Source organism: Theropithecus gelada, chromosome 15 (assembly GCF_003255815.1).
Source record: "Theropithecus gelada isolate Dixy chromosome 15, Tgel_1.0, whole genome shotgun sequence".
Taxonomy (NCBI): Eukaryota; Metazoa; Chordata; class Mammalia; order Primates; family Cercopithecidae; genus Theropithecus; species Theropithecus gelada.
In genome coordinates, this window is record NC_037683.1 from 83,349,614 (window position 1) to 83,370,365 (window position 20,752).

At 39.3% G+C, this 20,752-nt stretch overlaps 2 protein-coding genes across 4 annotated transcripts in view; one reads left to right on the forward strand and one right to left on the reverse strand.

Moving 5' to 3' along the window:
- C15H9orf135 (chromosome 15 C9orf135 homolog) overlaps nt 1-20,752 on the forward strand; it is a 92,819-nt gene that overhangs the window by 62,631 nt on the left and 9,436 nt on the right. Inside the window, exon 5 of one of the 2 annotated variants that reach the window (XM_025359251.1) lies at nt 5,099-5,156. The exons of the other annotated variant lie outside the window; for it this stretch is intronic. Coding sequence (XP_025215036.1) covers nt 5,099-5,156 — 58 coding nt within the window. The remainder of the gene's footprint in view (nt 1-5,098; nt 5,157-20,752) is intronic. 2 annotated transcript variants of the gene reach the window in all.
- Nucleotides 593-2,453, reverse strand: LOC112607914 (ubiquitin-conjugating enzyme E2 variant 1). 2 transcript variants are annotated; one of them, XM_025359254.1, is made up of 2 exons: nt 2,262-2,451; nt 593-2,135 (listed from the first exon to the last, which is right to left on the reverse strand). In XM_025359254.1, exons 1-2 carry the CDS (start codon nt 2,429-2,431, stop codon nt 1,988-1,990), a joined length of 318 nt encoding a protein of 105 aa, XP_025215039.1. In that variant the 5' UTR covers nt 2,432-2,451; the 3' UTR covers nt 593-1,987. The 2 variants fall into 2 exon arrangements, with proteins under 2 accessions (XP_025215039.1, XP_025215038.1); XM_025359253.1 differs by having other exon boundaries at nt 593-2,453.

The following is a 20,752-nucleotide window of genomic DNA, read 5'->3' on the forward strand; positions in this document are numbered from 1 at the left end:
TGTCTAGGAATTTGCCCATTTCTTCTAGATTTTCTAATTTATTGGCATATAGTTTCCTGTAGTAGCCACTAATGATCCTTTGAATTTCTGCCCTATCAGTTGTAATATCTCCTTTTTCATCTTTGATTTTATTTATTTGGGTCTTCTCTCTTTTTTTCTTAGTCTGGCTAAAGGTTTGTCAATTTTGTTTATCTTTTAAAAAACAATTTTAAAAAATCATTCTTTTGTATTGTTTTCTTCATTTCAAATTCATTTATTTCTACTCTTATTATTTCATTTCTTCTATTAATTTTGGATTCAGTTTGCTCTTGCTTTTCTAGTTCTTTAAGATGCATCAATAGGTTATTTATTTGAGGTTTTCTTCTTTTTTGATATAGGCACTTAGCTATAAATTTCTCTCTTAGTACTGCTTTCACTGTATCCCTTAAGTTTTGGTATGTTGTATTTTCATTGTCATTTGTTTTAAGAAATTTTTCAATTTCCTTCTTAATTTTTTCATTAAACCACTGGTCACTGAGAAGTATATTTTTTAATTTCCATGCATTGGTATATATTTTTATATACTTTTACTTTCTTTTTTTTTTTTTTTTTCCACAATGAATTGCTTTTATTTCGGTATGCATCCACATTTCAGCATTTAGTGGTCCTGAACAGCAAGTGGAAAGATGCAGCAATTTGCTAGGAGGTCAAGCCCACCAATTTCGGGGTTCTGCTGTGCACACCGGGTTCCTTCTTAATCCCTGCTGAGGATCTTGGGAAGCAGCAGCAGCACCAAAACCAAGGCATGCACCGGATTCAAGGTTCTTTTTGTTCCAGTTGTCAGATTCCAAACTAGACCCCAATGGATTGCAAGGATGACCAAATGAAAGCCCTGTTTAAAACTTCTTCAATTTTTAAAAGCAAAACAATTATAGGAAAGTAAAACAATTCAGAGGGATCATGTGTGCTTACAAGTGTCTTCATGTGGTCTTTCTCCAAGTTCAACCACCAAGGACTCCAAGAGCTGGCAGGTCTGAGTAACCCTGGTGACTATTCTTTTCACCTTATCAAAACCTGAGCTAAAAACAATGCATCAGCTGATGACAGCAGAGGGTGGCAGGGCTGAGGCCCCATTATTCATTTCCCAGGCTGGTGGACAGTGAGTGAGTACGGTTCCAAAACTAAACAAGGGAGGTCAGAGACTCTTTCCAACCTTACCTGATGGCTTCTGGCCAAAGCAAGGAAGTGTCATGGAAGGTGTTGAGTGGTGACGGTGCAAAAAGGAACTTGAGGAGGAGGGAGAAAAAGCAGCACCCCTCGATAAAGGTGGGGGAGAGAAGATATGGGGAAAGCCCTGAATTCCTCACCGAAGGCCAATCTCAGAGGGGAGCGGAGGGGTTACAATCTATGCTTCGGCCAAGGGTGGGAGTGGAGGAGTGTGGGAATAGGATGATGGCTTGGAAGGGACATCATTTAAGACTTAAAGAAACCAGGGGTGCAGGCGAAGCACCCCACACACCTAGCAGTAGTCCCACAGGCTGCGACCTGAAACCTTCACATCTACTCTAACAAGCCCCCCAGGCTAGAGGGCTGTTGTTGCAGGGAGGGTGGGAGGCGGGAGGGTAAGGGGAGAAGGCAGAGACCCCAGGCCGTGTAATCAGCAGCAAGGTGATTGTGTGATGTGTCTTTTCACAGTTAAGTTAGATGTGCCCCACCAGTTATGATGGGAATCAATTTAAATAGACTTTCTTGATCCCAGAAGTTCAACTACGTGGACAGTGGTTACACTTGACAGGATGATTTGTTATAGCACAACTTATATATTTCAAATGGACAAAAAATTAGTATCATTTACAGTATCTTAAGATAAATTTCCTTTGAATGGGAGCTTCCTTTCCAGTACTTTGAGGTCTACAAGACGTATCTAGAAAATTTACTACTGTGGAAAATGAAGACTGCTTAAATCGAATGGGGGGGAAGGGGAAGGGCCTGTGGTTTTTCTTTTTGATTAATTGCTGTAACACTGTCCTTCGGGCGGCTGAGGGAGTTTCATATTTTCTTTAGACATCATTAGGCGCCGAAGCTCTTGCAGGACAACTTTGATGCTATATGAATTCTGCCATTTTGCTAGCACTGATATGGCTCTTGGGTCCACCACTCCATTAGAACTATTTACTCCATTCATATTAATTTTTGTTACAAATCTTACAAAGGGGGGTGCTTCTGGGTATTTAGGTCCACATTCTATTTTAAGGCTGTATATTCGGTTTTCATAAATTGTTCTTGGAGGCCCAATTATCATCCCTGTCCATCTTGTAAGTGTCATGTCTTCGTCATCTTCTAGACCCCAGCTAACTGTGCCATCTCCTACTCCTTTCTGGCCTTCTTCGAGTTCTTCCAACAGTCGGAAATTGCGAGGGACTTTTACTCCCGAGCCCGTGGTGGCTGCCATCTTGCGTCGCTGTTGCTTGAAGGCCCATATACTTTTACTTTCAAGCTTCTTTGAAAGTAATTTCATTTTATGTATAAAAGCAGGTAGTTGGTAATTAAAAATTGTTTTTGTTTTAGAGACAGGGTCTCTCTCTGTCACCTGGGCTGGTACTGCTATAGCTCACGGCAGCCTCAAACTCCTGGCCTTAAGGGATGCTCCTGCCTCAGCTTCCTGAGTAGCTGGGAGTACAGGTGCAAGCTACTAAGCCAGTCAGCATAGGAGTTTTGACCTGCTTCCTTTTTGACCTGGGCTGGTTCACCCCTCCTTAGGCAATCTGGTGGTCCTGCTCCTGGGAGGTCACCATACTGATGTTGAACTTAGTGTGGACACCCCATAGGCATACAGCACTATAGCTCAGAACCCCTGGGCTCAATTGACCCTCCTGCCTCAGCCTCCTGAGTAGCTGGGACCATAGACACATGCCACCGAACATGACAAGTAAGAGTTTTTTTAAAAAAAAAAATACAGTTTGATGTTCAATTTAAGTCTGAGAAAATATTTTCACTGATAGGTTTAACCTCTTTATTTTTATTATAAGTGCTAAGATATTTAATTTTATTTTTATGATTTTAATTTGTTTTATGAGCAGAAATAATGTCTCCTGTTCCTTTTATTCTCCTTTCCTGACTCCTATTAAATTTGTCTTTTAAAAAAAACCATTTGATGGGTTGAAAGTTACATTTCTAATTTGTGTTGTTTTAATTATTAGTACTCAAACTCTAGCGTACATCAGAATCACCTAAAGGGTTTGCTAAGATATGTATTGCTGGGTCCCACCCCTAGAGTTTCTAATTTAGTTGTTTTGTGGTGGGACCCAAGTATTCGTATTTCTATTCCCAGGTGCTGCTGCTACTACTTGGGAAATCACACCCTGAGAACCCGGCAAGAATTGGTGGTTACCACCCGGGTATCCAATAGCCCGTCTAAGTTGAACTTGTTATTTTGGGATTCTTGTTGGGTTCTGTGACTTTCTCGCCAGCTCAGCCATGCATTAAAATGTCTTAAAATTTCCTTTTACCCTGGTTTTTCAGTATGCAATACTCAGAGGAGTTTTTTTTGGCCATCCAGTCCCATAATATTGCCAGGAATGGCGGTGGGGTTTTAATTTCTCATAGGAGAATAATTTTTCTCCCACCGTGAACTCAAGCAGAGAGAAACTTTCTTGCAAGTTTCTCTGGACTGGTAGCTGAGGTTTCTCTGGTTTATTTTATATGGAGGTATAGCCTTTACAGATTCTTGGTTATCGTTGGAGTTTAGTTCTCTGCCTCCTGTGAATCTAAGGCCAAGTCTCTTACTCTAGATGTGTAGTTCAAACGCCACATCAGTTTATGGTTTCCCATTGTAGTGACTATCCTCTTCAGCTCTAGCACCCTTTCCCTTTTGGGCTTGGCTATACTTGTAGACCTTGGGCGATAAGCATGGATGTATTTCATCCAGCATTTCTGTGTGTTTAATGGGGTGGAGGTTGGGGATGCTATGTAATCTCAGTCTATCTGGCTGTCCTCCATTATTCTTCAGCAGTCACCTGGCAAAGAATGTGGGTCAAAAAGCTCATAGAGGCAGGAAGTTGGTGATAAAGAGAATCCTTGGAATGCAGAACTCCTGAGCTCAGGGACTTGAGCCTGGGTTGCCACAAATATCATTAGTACAGGAGAGTAGTAGGTGGTGCTAAATTGGAGGTATAGTAGTCTCCCCTTATTCATAGTTTTGTTTTCCACAGTTTCAGTTACATGAGGTCAACTGCAGTCTGAAAATATTAAACAGAAAATTTCAGAAATGAACAATTTGTAAGTCTTAAATTGCATGTGGCTCTGAGTAGTGCCACAAAATCTTGTGCCATCTGGCTTCATCCAGTTCAGGACATGAATCCTCCCTTTGTCCAGTGTCTCCACACTGTCTACTGTCCCTGGCTGTTAGTCACTTAGTAGCCTTCTTCATTATTAGATTGTCATGGTATTGCAGTGCTTGTGTTCAAGTAACCCTTATTTTACTTAATGATGGCTCTAGAATGCAAGAGTGGTGGTGCAGGCATTCAGATATGCTAAAGAGAAGCTGTCAAGTGCTTCCTTTAAGCACTTTAGGTGCTTAAAGATGAAAGTTCTCAACTTAAGGAGAGCAAAAAAAAAAAAAAAAATCGTATGCTGAGGTATCTAAGACCTATGTTAAGAACAAATCTTCTATCCTTGCAATTATAAAGAAGAAAAGAAAAATTCATGCTAGTTTTGCTATTGTACCTCAGACTGCAAAAGCGAAGGCCATAATGTTTGATAAGTCCTTAGCTAAGATAAAAAAAGGCACTACATTTCTGGGTAGAAAACGTGAACGGAAATGTGTTCTAACTGACAGCAATTGGATTCAGTATTATCGGAGGCTTCAGACATCCACTTAGGGGTCTTGGAACATATTCCCTAAGAATAAGGGAGACTGCTGAAATTGAAGTTGGGGGTACCCTGCTGGTGGTGGGTAATACTATATACAGAGGCTGGGGCAGTTGAGGGATTTTAAATTTTGATTAGGGCCAATCCTTCCTGAAATGTTTTTTTCATGTAAAGTGTATATCAATAACAATTTAAAATATTTTTCTTTTTGAAGTGATTCTTTCCTCAGACATTGACTTATCCCTCTTAGGTGTGCACTGACAACGTACTCAGAAGATTATGTTCCACCATATGGTTATCAGCCACATGTGAGTACAAGAGCCATAGTCTTCTACCTATTTGTGTACTTGAAGTGATTCTTTGCACCTAGTATAGTCAAACTTGGGAAGGAAGGAGAATATTTTACATTTATTTTGAGATGTTAGCTGTTTATTGGAGTCATGAGAATGTTTTATGGTTATGATTTATTTTTGGATGTTTATAGATTTCAAGGAAAAATACTGCAGTATCTAAAATATATTAGACACTTTCTTCCTCATCTTTTTTACTTGTCCCCTCCCTGAATTCAATTTATCTGGAATAAGAACCCACTTTCTATTCATTTGTATTGCATCAACACATAAAAGTAAGTGGCTTAATATAGCTCTGGGAAATATGTATGCTAATTTAAGAATGTCCAGTTTATAACTTGAATGTATTTGTACTTTACAAATTATGCAACAGAAACAAAACAAGGCTGCTTCCAATTAGCCTTGTTCTGGAAGTCTTAACCGGGGCAGTAGACGTGAAATAGAAATAAGATATTTAACTATTGATGAAGAAGAGAAAAACATCTTATTTTCCAATAGTGTAATTATCTATTGAGGAGAATCAAGATATTAAACTGAGAAGTAATTAGAATAAATAAGACAATAGCTTTCCTTCACATCAGCACTAACCAGTTAATAAATTATAAAAGAAAAAAGCATACAAATTATTATTAGCGACACAAATTCAAAATTCTTTAATGAGGAAAGTTTCACCAAGATCAATAAAAGATAACGTGGCAGTTTATCTCCAAAGATGGCAGAGCTTCCTGTTGGCACAAGCCACTCCCCATTTAGGGTAAGGATTCCTCCATCTCGAGTTGAGGTGATCAGTAGAACATGGCAAAAGTGACTGTGCCAGTTATGAGCTTAGCTTTAAGATTGCCTCCACCTTTTAAGCCCTGAGCCACCAGAGAAGAAATCCAGGCTACTCTGTTGGAGGGAGAGGCCGTGGGAGGAACACTGGCAAGCTTGACTTACGAGTGAGGAAGCCATCATGGATAATCAGTTTAGCAGAGCCTGGACTCCAGCTCTGGCTTCCATCTGACTGCAACCCATGAGGAATCACAAGAAGAAACTGAAGCCATTATCTGTTTGTTTTAAAATATGAACCAAAACATGACTGAGGCAGATATCTCAAATAAAAAGGAATAGCTACCATTTTAGGGAACTGGAAAACTAAACTAATTATAAACTAAATTTATAAGTTTAATATAATAAAATCCCAATGGATTTTGTTTTCTTTGTGAATTTTAAGATTCCAGGAATTATTTGAAAGAACAAACAGATGAGAATAATCAGAAATGTTTTGAAAAGATAGCAAAACCAATTTAGGGAAGTAAGGGATTTAGGACGCCACCTTCATTATATGCTACATTCTGATTTTTTTTTTCTTATTTAAAAAAATAATATTTAAGACATAGAAACAACAAATGTGGTAGTTTATGGTTTAATATGCTTTATATATATAACTCAAATATATTGGCAGGAGAAATGTAAATGACCCTAGAGAAATGAGCAAAGGAAATATATGGGCTGTTTACAAAGTAGGAAATATAATCAACTAACTAGTAAATATAGGGAACATGCTCCATTTACAAACAATAAACAATATGAATTAAGACAAAAAGATTTTTCTTTTTGAGAATAAAATTGGCAATATTTTTAAAACATACTGTTTGAGGCTGGGCGTGGTGGCTCAGGCCCGTAATCCCAGCACTTTGGGAGGCCAAGGCAGGTGGATCACTTGAGGTCAGGCATTTGCAACCAGCCTGGCCAATGTGATGAAACCTTGTCCCTACTAAAAAAAATACAAACATTAGCCACATGTGGTGGTACGTTGTCTGTAATTCCAGCTACTTGGGAGGCTGAGGCAAGAGAATCTCTTGAACCTGGGAGGCGGAGGTTGCAGTGAGCAGAGATTGTGCCACTGCATTCCAGCCTGGGTGATGGAGTGAGACTCGCTCTCAAAAAGGAAAAAACAAACAAAAAAAACACTGTTTGACCTAATAATTCTTTTTCTAGGAAACTTCCCCAAAGAAAAGTAATTCGAACTAGCAATGAAATTCATATGCAAATATATTCATCACTGAATTATTTATGATGACAAAACTTGGAAAGTACCTAAATATTTAGTATTACTGAAACTGCCTTTGCAAAAGTTACAGTAAGAAGGGAAATGTGACATAATTGAGTCCGTCTTGCTTCTACCAGGCTGAGCTGCTTTTGCTCCTTCTTATGTGGAGGCCATAATAGTTCTTTTTCTGAACTGATATCCTCGTTCGTAAATGGAAACCATATTTGTAAATACTAACAAAAGGTCACAAGGTTAGATTTACGGTGAGGGCTTGAACTTTGCTAAAGAATAGGCATGGTTAAATAATTACCTGGCATTGCTTAACTTGCTTCTTTATACATTGCTTACTGCTCCAGAGCTGTGTAACAGGGGTCACAAGATTTATAACTTCCCCAACTACTCACAGATAACTTCACTATTGTGAAACCTAAAGAACAGGTCTTTGAGATATTTTTCAGATTTAGCTTTTCAGCAGACAGAGAAATGTTGCCTGGTCCTGAGATCCTCTCCTGGTAACTGACTCAGCTATGCAAAGACAGTTTAGACACTCCTGTGATTTCATTCTCAGCCTATCTTTTCAGTTCCCCAGGTCCCAGCCCACCAAATTATTCTTAAAATATCTAGCCTCTGAATTATTGGGAAGGTAGATTTGAGAAATTTCTCCTGTCCTTCTGCTTGGCTGGTCCTTGATAATTAAACACCTGCTGTTCTCAGTATTGTTTTTTGAGGGCCGGCAGGCAAGAAGAATCCATTGAGCTGTAACATTAGGAGTAGTATTAATCAAGTATGTTATAAGCATATGATGAGTTATTGTGCAGCCTTTATAATCTCCATAGATAGTTCTTAGTGTCTTGATAAATCTTCATTTAAGGGTAAAAAAATTAAGTTACAAAATTGCATGTATATTTTATCCAAACTACATACAAATATGGAGAACATTTTAAAAACTGGGGAAACTGCCAAAATGCTAGCACAGTTGGCCAATGAATGTTGAGATTCTAGGTGACTTTCTTCATCTTTACACTTTTTAGAATTTTCCAATGTAACAAGTGTGATTGTTTATCATCAGAAAAACCACAAGGAAAGAAACATATTATTTTAAAATGCATTTCAGGTCCATTTTCTTATTTACGTGGGATTTGGCTATATCTTTAAATAAAAGACATCTAATTAAAAACTCACATTTCAAAGGACTAAATATTATAAATATAAATAATGTGGGATGTATTCTCAGGGCACATAAATCATTAACCATTGCATTATATATTTATGCTTTTAATTTTTCAGCATTATTTTTAATATTTCTCATGTTATTTGTTTCCACATTAAGAGCACAGCATACCATGACAGTTGTTTGCCTTTATTTGCAATTTTGTTCATTTACTTCTAATGTGTTTTCCAAAGTAATTGATTTTTTTTTTTTAATTTATTTATTATTATTATACTTTAAGTTGTAGGGTACATGTGCATAACGTGCAGGTTTGTTACATATGTATACTTGTGCCATGTTGGTCTGCTGCACCCATCAACTCGTCATTTACATCAGGTATAACTCCCAATGCAATCCCTCCCCCCTCCCCCCTCCCCATGATAGGCCCCGGTGTGTGATGTTCCCCTTCCTGAGTCCAAGTGATCTCATTGTTCAGTTCCCACCTATGAGTGAGAACATGCGGTGTTTGGTTTTCTGTTCTTATGATAGTTTGCTAAGAATGATGGTTTCCAGCTGCATCCATGTCCCTACAAAGGACGCAAACTCATCCTTTTTTATGGCTGCATAGTATTCCATGGTGTATATGTGCCACATTTTCTTAATCCAATCTGTCACTGATGGACATTTGGGTTGATTCCAAGTCTTTGCTATTGTGAATAGTGCTGCAATAAACATACGTGTGCATGTGTCTTTATAGCAGCATAATTTATAATCCTTTGGGTATATCCCCAGTAATGGGATGGCTGGGTCATATGGTACATCTAGTTCTAGATCCTTGAGGAATCGCCATACTGTTTTCCATAATGGTTGAACTAGTTTACAATCCCACCAACAGTGTAAAAGTGTTCCTATTTCTCCACATCCTCTCCAGCACCTGTTGTTTCCTGACTTTTGAATGATCGCCATTCTAACTGGTGTGAGATGGTATCTCATTGTGGTTTTGATTTGCATTTCTCTGATGGCCAGTGATGATGAGCATTTTTTCATATGTCTGTTGGCTGTATGAATGTCTTCTTTTGAGAAATGTCTGTTCATATCCTTTGCCCACTTTTTGATGGGGTTGTTTGTTTTTTTCTTGTAAATTTGTTTGAGTTCTTTGTAGGTTCTGGATATTAGCCCTTTGTCAGATGAGTAGATTGCAAAAATTTTCTCCCATTCTGTAGGTTGCCTGTTCACTCTGATGGTAGTTTCTTTTGCTGTGCAGAAGCTCTTTAGTTTAATTAGATCCCATTTGTCAATTTTAGCTTTTGCTGCCGTTGCTTTTGGTGTTTTAGACATGAAGTCTTTGCCCATGCCTATGTCCTGAATGGTACTACCTAGGTTTTCCTCTAGGATTTTTATGGTATTAGGTCTAACATTTAAGTCTCTAATCCATCTTGAATTAATTTTCGTATAAGGAGTAAGGAAAGGATCCAGTTTCAGCTTTCTACTTATGGCTAGCCAATTTTCCCAGCACCATTTATTAAATAGGGAATCCTTTCCCCATTTCTTGTTTCTCTCAGGTTTGTCAAAGATCAGATGGCTGTAGATGTGTGGTATTATTTCTGAGGACTCTGTTCTGTTCCATTGGTCTATATCTCTGTTTTGGTACCAGTACCATGCTGTTTTGGTTACTGTAGCCTTGTAGTATAGTTTGAAGTCAGGTAGCGTGATGCCTCCAGCTTTGTTCTTTTGACTTAGGATTGTCTTGGAGATGTGGGCTCTTTTTTGGTTCCATATGAACTTTAAAGCAGTTTTTTCCAATTCTGTGAAGAAACTCATTGGTAGCTTGATGGGGATGGCATTGAATCTATAAATTACCTTGGGCAGTATGGCCATTTTCACGATATTGATTCTTCCTATCCATGAGCATGGTATGTTCTTCCATTTGTTTGTGTCCTCTTTTATTTCACTGAGCAGTGGTTTGTAGTTCTCCTTGAAGAGGTCCTTTACATCCCTTGTAAGTTGGATTCCTAGGTATTTTATTCTCTTTGAAGCAATTGTGAATGGAAGTTCATTCATGATTTGGCTCTGTGTTTGTCTGTTATTGGTGTATAAGAATGCTTGTGATTTTTGCACATTAATTTTGTATCCTGAGACTTTGCTGAAGTTGCTTATCAGCTTAAGGAGATTTTGGGCTGAGACAATGGGGTTTTCTAAATATACAATCATGTCATCTGCAAACAGGGACAATTTGACTTCTTCTTTTCCTAACTGAATACCCCTGATTTCTTTCTCTTGCCTCATTGCCCTAGCCAGAACTTCCAACACTATGTTGAATAGGAGTGGTGAGAGAGGGCATCCCTGTCTTGTGCCAGTTTTCAAAGGGAATTTTTCCAGTTTTTGCCCATTCAGTATGATATTGGCTGTGGGTTTGTCATAAATAGCTCTTATTATTTTGAGGTACGTTCCATCAATACCGAATTTATTGAGCGTTTTTAGCATGAAGGGCTGTTGAATTTTGTCAAAAGCCTTTTCTGCATCTATTGAGATAATCATGTGGTTCTTGTCTTTGGTTCTGTTTATATGCTGGATTATGTTTATTGATTTGCGAATGTTGAACCAGCCTTGCATCCCAGGGATGAAGCCCACTTGATCATGGTGGATAAGCTTTTTGATGTGTTGCTGAATCCGGTTTGCCAGTATTTTATTGAGGATTTTTGCATCGATGTTCATCAGGGATATTGGTCTAAAATTCTCTTTTTTTGTTGTGTCTCTGCCAGGCTTTGGTATCAGGATGATGTTGGCCTCATAAAATGAGTTAGGGAGGATTCCCTCTTTTTCTATTGATTGGAATAGTTTCAGAAGGAATGGTACCAACTCCTCCTTATACCTCTGGTAGAATTCAGCTGTGAATCCATCTGGTCCTGGACTTTTTTTGGTTGGTAGGCTATTAATTGTTGCCTCAATTTCAGAGCCTGCTATTGGTCTATTCAGGGATTCAACTTCTTCCTGGTTTAGTCTTGGAAGAGTGTAAGTGTCCAGGAAATTATCCATTTCTTCTAGATTTTCCAGTTTATTTGCGTAGAGGTGTTTATAGTATTCTCTGATGGTAGTTTGTATTTCTGTGGGGTCGGTGGTGATATCCCCTTTTTCATTTTTAATTGCGTCGATTTGATTCTTCTCTCTTTTCTTCTTTATTAGTCTTGCTAGTGGTCTGTCAATTTTGTTGATCTTTTCAAAAAACCAACTCCTGGATTCATTGATTTTTTGGAGGGTTTTTTGTGTCTCTATCTCCTTCAGTTCTGCTCTGATCTTAGTTATTTCTTGCCTTCTGCTAGCTTTCGAATGTGTTTGCTCTTGCTTCTCTAGTTCTTTTAATTGCGATGTTAGAGTGTCAATTTTTGATCTTTCCTGCTTTCTCTTGTGGGCATTTAGTGCTATCAATTTCCCTCTACACACTGCTTTAAATGTGTCCCAGAGATTCTGGTATGTTGTATCTTTGTTCTCATTGGTTTCAAAGAACATCTTTATTTCTGCCTTCATTTCGTTATGTACCCAGTAGTCATTCAGGAGCAGGTTGTTCAGTTTCCATGTAGTTGAGCGGTTTTGATTGAGTTTCTTAGTCCTGAGTTCTAGTTTGATTGCACTGTGGTCTGAGAGACAGTTTGTTATAATTTCTGTTCTTGTACATTTGCTGAGGAGTGCTTTACTTCCATTTATATGGTCAATTTTGGAGTAAGTACGATGTGGTGCTGAGAAGAATGTATATTCTGTTGATTTGGGGTGGAGAGTTCTATAGATGTCTATTAGGTCTGCTTGCTGCAGAGATGAGTTCAATTCCTGGATATCCTTGTTAACTTTCTGTCTCGTTGATCTGTCTAATGTTGACAGTGGAGTGTTGAAGTCTCCCATTATTATTGTATGGGAGTCTAAGTCTCTTTGTAAGTCTCTAAGGACTTGCTTTATGAATCTGGGTGCTCCTGTATTGGGTGCATATATATTTAGGATAGTTAGCTCTTCCTGTTGAATTGATCCCTTTACCATTATGTAATGGCCTTCTTTGTCTCTTTTGATCTTTGATGGTTTAAAGTCTGTTTTATCAGAGACTAGGATTGCAACCCCTGCTTTTTTTTGTTCTCCATTTGCTTGGTAAATCTTCCTCCACCCCTTTATTTTGAGCCTATGTATGTCTCTGTGTGTGAGATGGGTCTCCTGAATACAGCAGACTGATGGGTCTTGACTCTTTATCCAGTTTGCCAGTCTGTGTCTTTTCATTGGAGCATTTAGTCCATTTACATTTAAGGTTAAGATTGTTATGTGTGAACTTGATCCTGCCATTATGATATTAACTGGTTATTTTGCTCGTTAGTTGATGCAGTTTCTTCCTAGCCTCGATGGTCTTTACATTTTGGCATGTTTTTGCAATGGCTGGTACCGGTTGTTCCTTTCCATGTTGAGTGCTTCCTTCAGGGTCTCTTGTAAGGCAGGCCTAGTGGTGACAAAATCTCTAAGCATTTGCTTATCTGTAAAGGATTTTATTTCTCCTTCACTTATGAAACTTAGTTTAGCTGGATATGAAATTCTGGGTTTAAAATTCTTTTCTTTAAGAATGTTGAATATTGGCCCCCACTCTCTTCTGGCTTGGAGAGTTTCTGCCGAGAGATCTGCTGTGAGTCTGATGGGCTTCCCTTTGTGGGTAACCCGACCTTTCTCTCTGGCTGCCCTTAAGATTTTTTCCTTCATTTCAACTTTGGTGAATCTGGCAATTATGTGTCTTGGAGTTGCTCTTCTCGAGGAGTATCTTTGTGGCGTTCTCTGTATTTCCTGGATTTGAATGTTGGCCTGCCCTACTAGGTTGGGGAAGTTCTCCTGGATGATATCCTGAAGAGTGTTTTCCAACTTGGTTCCATTTTCCCCCTCACTTTCAGGCACCCCAATCAGACGTAGATTTGGTCTTTTTACATAATCCCATACTTCTTGCAGGCTTTGTTCATTTCTTTTTTCTTTTTTCTTTTGGTTTCTCTTCTCGCTTCATTTCATTCATTTGATCCTCAATCGCTGATACGCTTTCTTCCAGTTGATCGAGTCGGTTACTGAAGCTTGTGCATTTGTCACGTATTTCTTGTGTCATGGTTTTCATCTCTTTCATTTCGTTTATGACCTTCTCTGCATTAATTAGTCTAGCCGTCAATTCTTCCACTTTTTTTTCAAGATTTTTAGTTTCTTTGCGCTGGGTACGTAATTCCTCCTTTAGCTCTGAGAAATTTGATGGACTGAAGCCTTCTTCTCTCATCTCGTCAAAGTCATTCTTTGTCCAGCTTTGATCCGTTGCTGGCGATGAGCTGCGCTCCTTTGCCGGGGGAGATGCGCTCTTGTTTTTTGAATTTCCAGCTTTTCTGCCCTGCTTTTTCCCCATCTTTGTGGTTTTATCTGCCTCTGGTCTTTGATGATGGTGTTGTACTGATGGGGTTTTGGTGTAGGTGTCCTTCCTGTTTGATAGTTTTCCTTCTAACAGTCAGGACCCTCAGCTGTAGGTCTGTTGGAGATTGCTTGAGGTCCACTCCAGACTCTGTTTGCCTGGGTATCAGCAGCAGAGGCTGCAGAAGATAGAATATTTCTGAACAGCGAGTGTACCTGTCTGATTCTTGCTTTGGAAGCTTCCTCTCAGGGGTATACTCCACCCTGTGAGGTGTGGGGTGTCAGACTGCCCCTAGTGGGGGATGTCTCCCAGTTAGGCTACTCAGGGGTCAGGGACCCACTTGAGCAGGCAGTCTGTCCGTTCTCAGATCTCAACCTCCGTGTTGGGAGATCCACTGCTCTCTTCAAAGCTGTCAGACAGAGTCGTTTGCGTCTGCAGAGGTTTCTGCTGCTTTGTTGTTGTTGTTGTTGTTGTTGTGTAGCTGTGCCCTGTCCCCAGAGGTGGAGTCTACAGAGACAGGCAGGTTTCCTTGAGCTGCTGTGAGCTCCACCAAGTTGGAGCTTCCCAGCAGCTTTGTTTACCTACTTAAGCCTCAGCAATGGCGGGCGTCCCTCCCCCAGCCTCGCTGCTGCCTTGCCGGTAGATCACAGACTGCTGTGCTAGCAATGAGGGAGGCTCCGTGGGCGTGGGACCCTCCCGGCCAGGTGTGGGATATGATCTCCTGGTGTGCCTGTTTGCTTAAAGCGCAATATTGGGGTGGGAGTTACCTGATTTTCCAGGTGTTGTGTGTCTCAGTTCCCCTGGCTAGGAAAAGGGATTCCCTTCCCCCTTGCCCTTCCCAGGTGAGGCGATGCCTCGCCCTGCTTCAGCTCTCGCTGGTCGGGCTGCAACAGCTGACCAGCACCGATCGTCCGGCACTCCCCAGTGAGATGAACCCAGTACCTCAGTTGAAAATGCAGAAATCACCGGTCTTCTGTGTCGCTGGCGCTGGGAGTTGGAGACTGGAGCTGTTCCTATTCGGCCATCTTGCTCCGCCCCCTCAAGTAATTGATTTTGAGGCATGTTTTAGCACTGCTTCTGACACCCACATTTAATGAATGCTTGCATGACATTGTTGTTGGATACAAATAATTTTTAATTATAATAATAGTGGATGGTTAAATAACAGAGAATAGTTATTGAACTTTAACAGATGTTGTCATGCACATAAACAAGTGTATAATTCACACATACTGAAAAAGGAGGGAATATTTTCTTGCTAGAGACTTCACCATGTGGCCTTGCCATGAACACAGTCACCATTCATTCAGTCTACTACTTCCGCTTTATGCAAGTTTTGAAGAAATCTGAAAATATTTGGATTTATATTACCTCAAATGTTGTGCATAAATTGAGACTTGATTAATTTTTATATTATGGTCCCTTACATTTGCTTAATCCACATTTGTATAAAGTGGGACAGCACTATAGAAAGTTAAGGGAATGCAGGTTATCATTCCATAGCTCTAAGCATTGGTAAGGAAATACAGAGGATTAGGAAGCCATGAAGTCATTTCCAAGGAGGGAAATGGAAGAAAATTGCAAGCTGTTTCTTTTGAACTTCTCCTCTTAAACTAGATGTTTATTACAGCTCATCTCAATTTCAATTAAAGATACGTTCTCTTGAAAGCTCCTCCATCATCTCCCAAAGAACCAGAACAGAGGAAACATTGGAAAGAAGGCACATTAGAGAACTGGTTCAAAGTTGGCTGTTAGAAACTGAGAAAGTTTTTAACAGAGAATTGTTTAACAATACGTGGACAAGGCATCCACGTATTGTTTCATGGTAAAGAAGAAACTATATCCCTTTAACAGCAGTTATTCCCCGAAATGGCAGGATTGCCTGTCCTACGACTGGGACTCTACGCACTGGTATGGATGTGGCATAGCTAAAATATTGAGATTTCTGTGCTGCTTGGAAATGAACTGTGGCCTCGAGTCCCCCAGAACCCTGATGTCTTAGCCTCTGGACTTCTGGTTGCATTATGACTTTCCTGGGCCCCAAGCCCTTTTGCCTTCATGGGCTCCTTCTTCCATTAAAACAAACAAACAAACAAACAAACATAGTTTACAACTGAGTTGATATAAAGACAAAAATAATCCGAGTAAAATAATTCTCCTTTTTTGGGGGGATTTAAAGCTTATTAAAGAAATATCTAAACTACCTATTGGATACTATGCTTATTACCTGAGTGACAAAATAATCTGTACACCAAACCTCCATGACATGAAATTTACCTAAATAAACAAACCTGCACATATGCCTCTGAACCTAAAATAAAAGTTTTTAAAAAAGAAATATCTTTTTAGGCTATATTTCTCATTTTCATTTCATAAAAATTACCCATCTTTTCTCCCCTCTTTTACGCAGTTTGAATCCTTGCCTATTTTTGACTGTGTTACTGTATTTTATGGCCATGTGATGTGACCACGTTATTCTTAACCCTCCTGAAATTATTTCTAACATACCAATGACTATTGTTATCACACAGTGTTCTTTTTTTTCCTCCCCCACTGGGAATTACTCTTGGACTTCTATGCCCTATTTTAAGACACATTTTCTGTATAATAGCTGTCATCAGTTTCTTTGCTCTGAGATGTTTATGGATAGTATATTATCAGCATCATTTCCGGGCTTAGCTTTGAGTTTCTACAAAGTTTTTTTTTTTTCAAAATGGCATCTGCATTTTTTTATTGTGGTAAAATATGCACAACATAAAATATACATGACATAAAATGTATTATTTTAATCTTTTTAGCATATAATTAAATGGCATTAAGTAATTCCTGTTGTTATATTCATTTTTAGAGATTCAGATTTTAAAATAAATTAAAATATGTTCATGGGCCCCTAAAAGTATTGTGAGCCCTAGGCACTGTGCTTTCTGCATCTGACAGCTAAGTTGTTTCAGCCTGGACTTCCTAGAAGCCAGATCAGTACCTGACTGACTGGGGGCCTCTAGAACTTACTCAGTTGGCTTGGCTGAGAAATACTTACCATCCCAGATAAAGATGCATCTTCACTAAAAATCAAGAGTTGGTCATGGAGGAATTACCATTAGGAGCCCTTTATTGTTTAATTAGGATTTTTTACCTCAAAGATACTCCCCAAAGAGGAATTGCCTTCAGTTTTCTATTTCCTAATGATACAGACAGGAGGTAGGGAAATACTGGGTAGAAGAGGGAAGTCCCCAGTGAGGGTCACATCCTCAAGCCTGGACCTATGGCCCAAAATGAGAATACGCATTTCTGTTTTCCTGCCTGAATGTTGCCTTTTCCAAAGCCACTCTGGCCTGCCCCATTCCCCATCCTGTATGTATAAAAATCCTAGGCCTCACCAGCAGAGCAGCAGAGGAGAGAAAGAAGCAGTTGGACATTGGAGAGAAGCAGCTTGATTTCAGAGGGATAGTTTGTTGGGAGGACCTCAAAGAAGAGTTCAGCCAGGGACAGCCAAACTCTAGGGGAAGATTATCTTCCCAATCCATCCCCTTTCCAGCTCTCCATCCCACTGAGAGCCACTTCCACTGCTCAATAAAATGCTCCACATTCACCATCTTCAATTTGTTCATGTGATCTGATTCTTCCTGGACACCATCTTCAATTTGTTTGTGTGATCTGATTCTTCCTGGACACTGAACAAGAGCTCAGGATACAGAGGGCTGTCACACAGAGCTGTTAAACACTTAGCCATCCGTGAATGGCAAAGCTAAGACAGGACACTTTAACACACACCCTCAGGGGCACTGTGGGTCGTTGGCAACCCCTAGGCGCTTCCATGGGCTCGCACAGATTTCTGCTCCTGCTGGTTTCCCAGAAGCACTCATCCTAGCCTCTGCACTCACTTACCTGTGTGCTCCCCTACCTGCAAGGAGTTGAGAGCTGTGGGCTGAGTAAGCAAGCCACCCCCTCATGAGTCCCACGAAAGGGTCAAGGGAGCTATCCCGTTTTACTAGGAAGGGTTGCCCACCAGGTGCCTTAAAAACAAGACAAGAGAAAGAATGGCTTGCTGAAAGACAGAAAGAGCTGGGACAGAAAGAGAATCCAGAACAGGGTGAGGATTCTATAGAAAGCCTCACTTGTCTGAATTACATTAGCTTTCAAATCCCAGTTATTTTAAGGCCCTCTCTTTGTATCTTTACTTCCATGTCCCTATTGTCTTCCCCATTTTCATTTCAGCATAGACAGTCTCTTTCTCCTCCTCCTCTCCATTCTCCTCTTTTTCTTCTGTTATTTTAAAAAATAGTATCATGGAAAATTGTTCAAGGTAATCTGGCTACATAGAAAAATCAAGTATAAAAGCCTTGTATTCTAAAGTGTGGTTTTTCCAAACTTGTCCCTTGAAAATTAAGGCTGAAATTTAACTAAGTTCCAGGCTTAAAATATATCTTTAGTACTTTCATTTTAGTGCTATGTTATTTGTACTTCATCTGACTATATCCACGATTTAATTTTCTTTGTCTTGTTAATTTTCTGACTCAATATTGACTAACAAATGAATAATTGCCATTTGCTTATTTATCTTATCATGTACTATTGACTGAAATGAAATAAGTGAGAGTTTTAGAATCCTCCGCAAATGAGGTAGTGGTAGGGGGTAGAATTGGAGAAGAGGGAAGGGTCTTATAATCCATGCCAGAGTGTTCCATAATGCTGCTTCTAGTTAACCATGGAAACAGGCTTCTTTGACTTGGGTTCAGAAGGATATGGTTGCCTTTCTAACCTAAATATCTTGCCTGAAAGATCTCAACGTATGTCATACATATGTGTGTTGACCTTATATTTATACTTGAAGGATTGGTTTTATATAGTTTTATAAACAGACAGTTCTGGTTCTGAGCCTTATGTCATTCTGCCAGGTCTAAGAACCACATTTCCTAGGCCCCAGCTTCAACCTTAGGATCTGCTGGTTGTTGCTCATATAACTCCATAGAACTTCCATAGATTCCCAAGTTGACTGGGATACAATAGAATTTGCCTTATTGAATAAAATATACAGTTGCTGGTAGATGAGTAGAAGAAAGGAAGGAATGAAGCAAGGAAGCCAGGAAACAAGGAAAGGAGGGAGGACAAAAGAAATAAAGGGAGGAAGAGAGGAATGAAGTAACACTTATTGTCTACCATGTTCCAGACACTGGCTTAGTATTAGCTAACTTACATGTATTAGCTCACTTAGTCCTCACAATTGCCCCAGAATATCAACCTATTAGAATTATATATTGAGGAATCTATGCCCCACAGAGGTTAAGTATGAGTAATAACACACCGTATAAGTGTTCAAAGTGAACTCGGGTCTGATTCCAAGTGCCATATTTGTAGCTGCTTTGCAAAACACGACTCAAAATTTATATATGCCAACCTTTTTAGGCCTTGATCTCCTTACTTTAAGACTAGGGTTAGATGACCAGGAATGGTGGATCACTGTATTCCCAGTACTTTGGGAGGCTGAGGTGGGTGGATCATTTGAGCTCAGGAGTTCCAGGCCAGCCTGGCCAATATGGTGAAACCCCATCTCTACTAAATATACAAAAGATTAGCCGGGTATGGTGGCAGTGAGCCTAGATTGCACCACTGCATTCCAACCTGGGTGACAGAGTGAGACTCTGCCTCAAAAAAAAAAAAAAAAAAAGACTAGGGTTAGACAGTATGATGGTTAATTTTCTGTGTTAACTAGGTTATTTGCCCTGTTGTTTAGTCAAATACTTGTCTAGATGTTGTCCTGGAGGTCTTTTGTAAATGTGATTAACATTTACAATCAGTTAACTTTTAGTAAAGATTATTCCAAATAATGTAAGTGGGCCTCATTGAATCAGTTTATAGCCTTAAGTGCAAAACACTAAGGTTTTCTGAGAAAAAGGAATTCAGTCTCAAGATTGTAACAGAAATCTTGCCTGAGTTACTTGCCTCCACAATCATGTGAGCCAATTCCTTAAAATCAATCTCTCTCTCTCTCTTTCTCTATCTATCTATCTGTGTGTGTGTGTGTGTGTGTGTGTGAGTATTCTATTGATTCTGTTTTTCTGGAGATCCTTGACTGATACAGACACAATGATCTTTCCAAACTCTCTGGCTCTCAAATTCTATTATTTGATTTGATTTGATTCTATCTCAATGATCTTATCCCATTGAAATAGTCATTTATTTATGACCAAGTATCCTTTTGGTAGACATTTATTTCAAAGTTGGTTGAAAATTAAGTGTTAATTATACTTAACTATAAATTAATTAATTATTTTAACTTCCTGCTCATCTTGTGTATCACCAACAGTAGAGAAATTGTGGGGTCTTAATTCTCAGTTCTTTTAGTAGAGAGATACCCTATGTCTCCAGAAACTTAACTTTTGCCTTATATTGCCTTCTGAAGTTATTTATTAATTTTTTTGAGACAGAGTCTTGCTCTGTCACCCAGGCTGGAGTGCAGTGGCATGATCTCAGCTCGCTGCAACCTCTACCTCCCAGGCTCAAGTGATCCTCTTGCCTCAGCCTCTGAAAGTGCTGGGATTACAGGCATGAGCTGCTGCGCCTGGCCTGGTCTAACATTTATTTCGAAGTTAGGCCATAAAGCTAAGTTCTGCTTCAGAGAACCTGGAATTATGAGATATTTTATTTTCTTCCTTTTGATTATCTTCAATTTCTACAGTGAACATATATGACTTTTGTTCATATATGTATGGAGAAATAAAGTTTTAAAGATTGAGAAGCCTAGGCCTCAAATTGATATACAGCCCATTAATTCATTCCATTATAAAACAGTGGCAGAGGTAAATGTCCTCACATAATATAGACAGAAGAATAAGAAAAATCATGTTTGTGTTTTATATGATTGAAGTGATAGAACCAATCAATTTTGTGCATTAGAAAGAAACAAATATATCAATAACTAATGTTTAATTGTGTATTGCTTAGTTTTTGATGCTGGCCATAACTAAAATTTA

Bases quoted from the DNA above. Each gene is read 5' to 3' on its own strand.
- LOC112607914 (XM_025359253.1), bottom strand. From the start codon at position 2,431: ATGGCAGCCACCACGGGCTCGGGAGTAAAAGTCCCTCGCAATTTCCGA.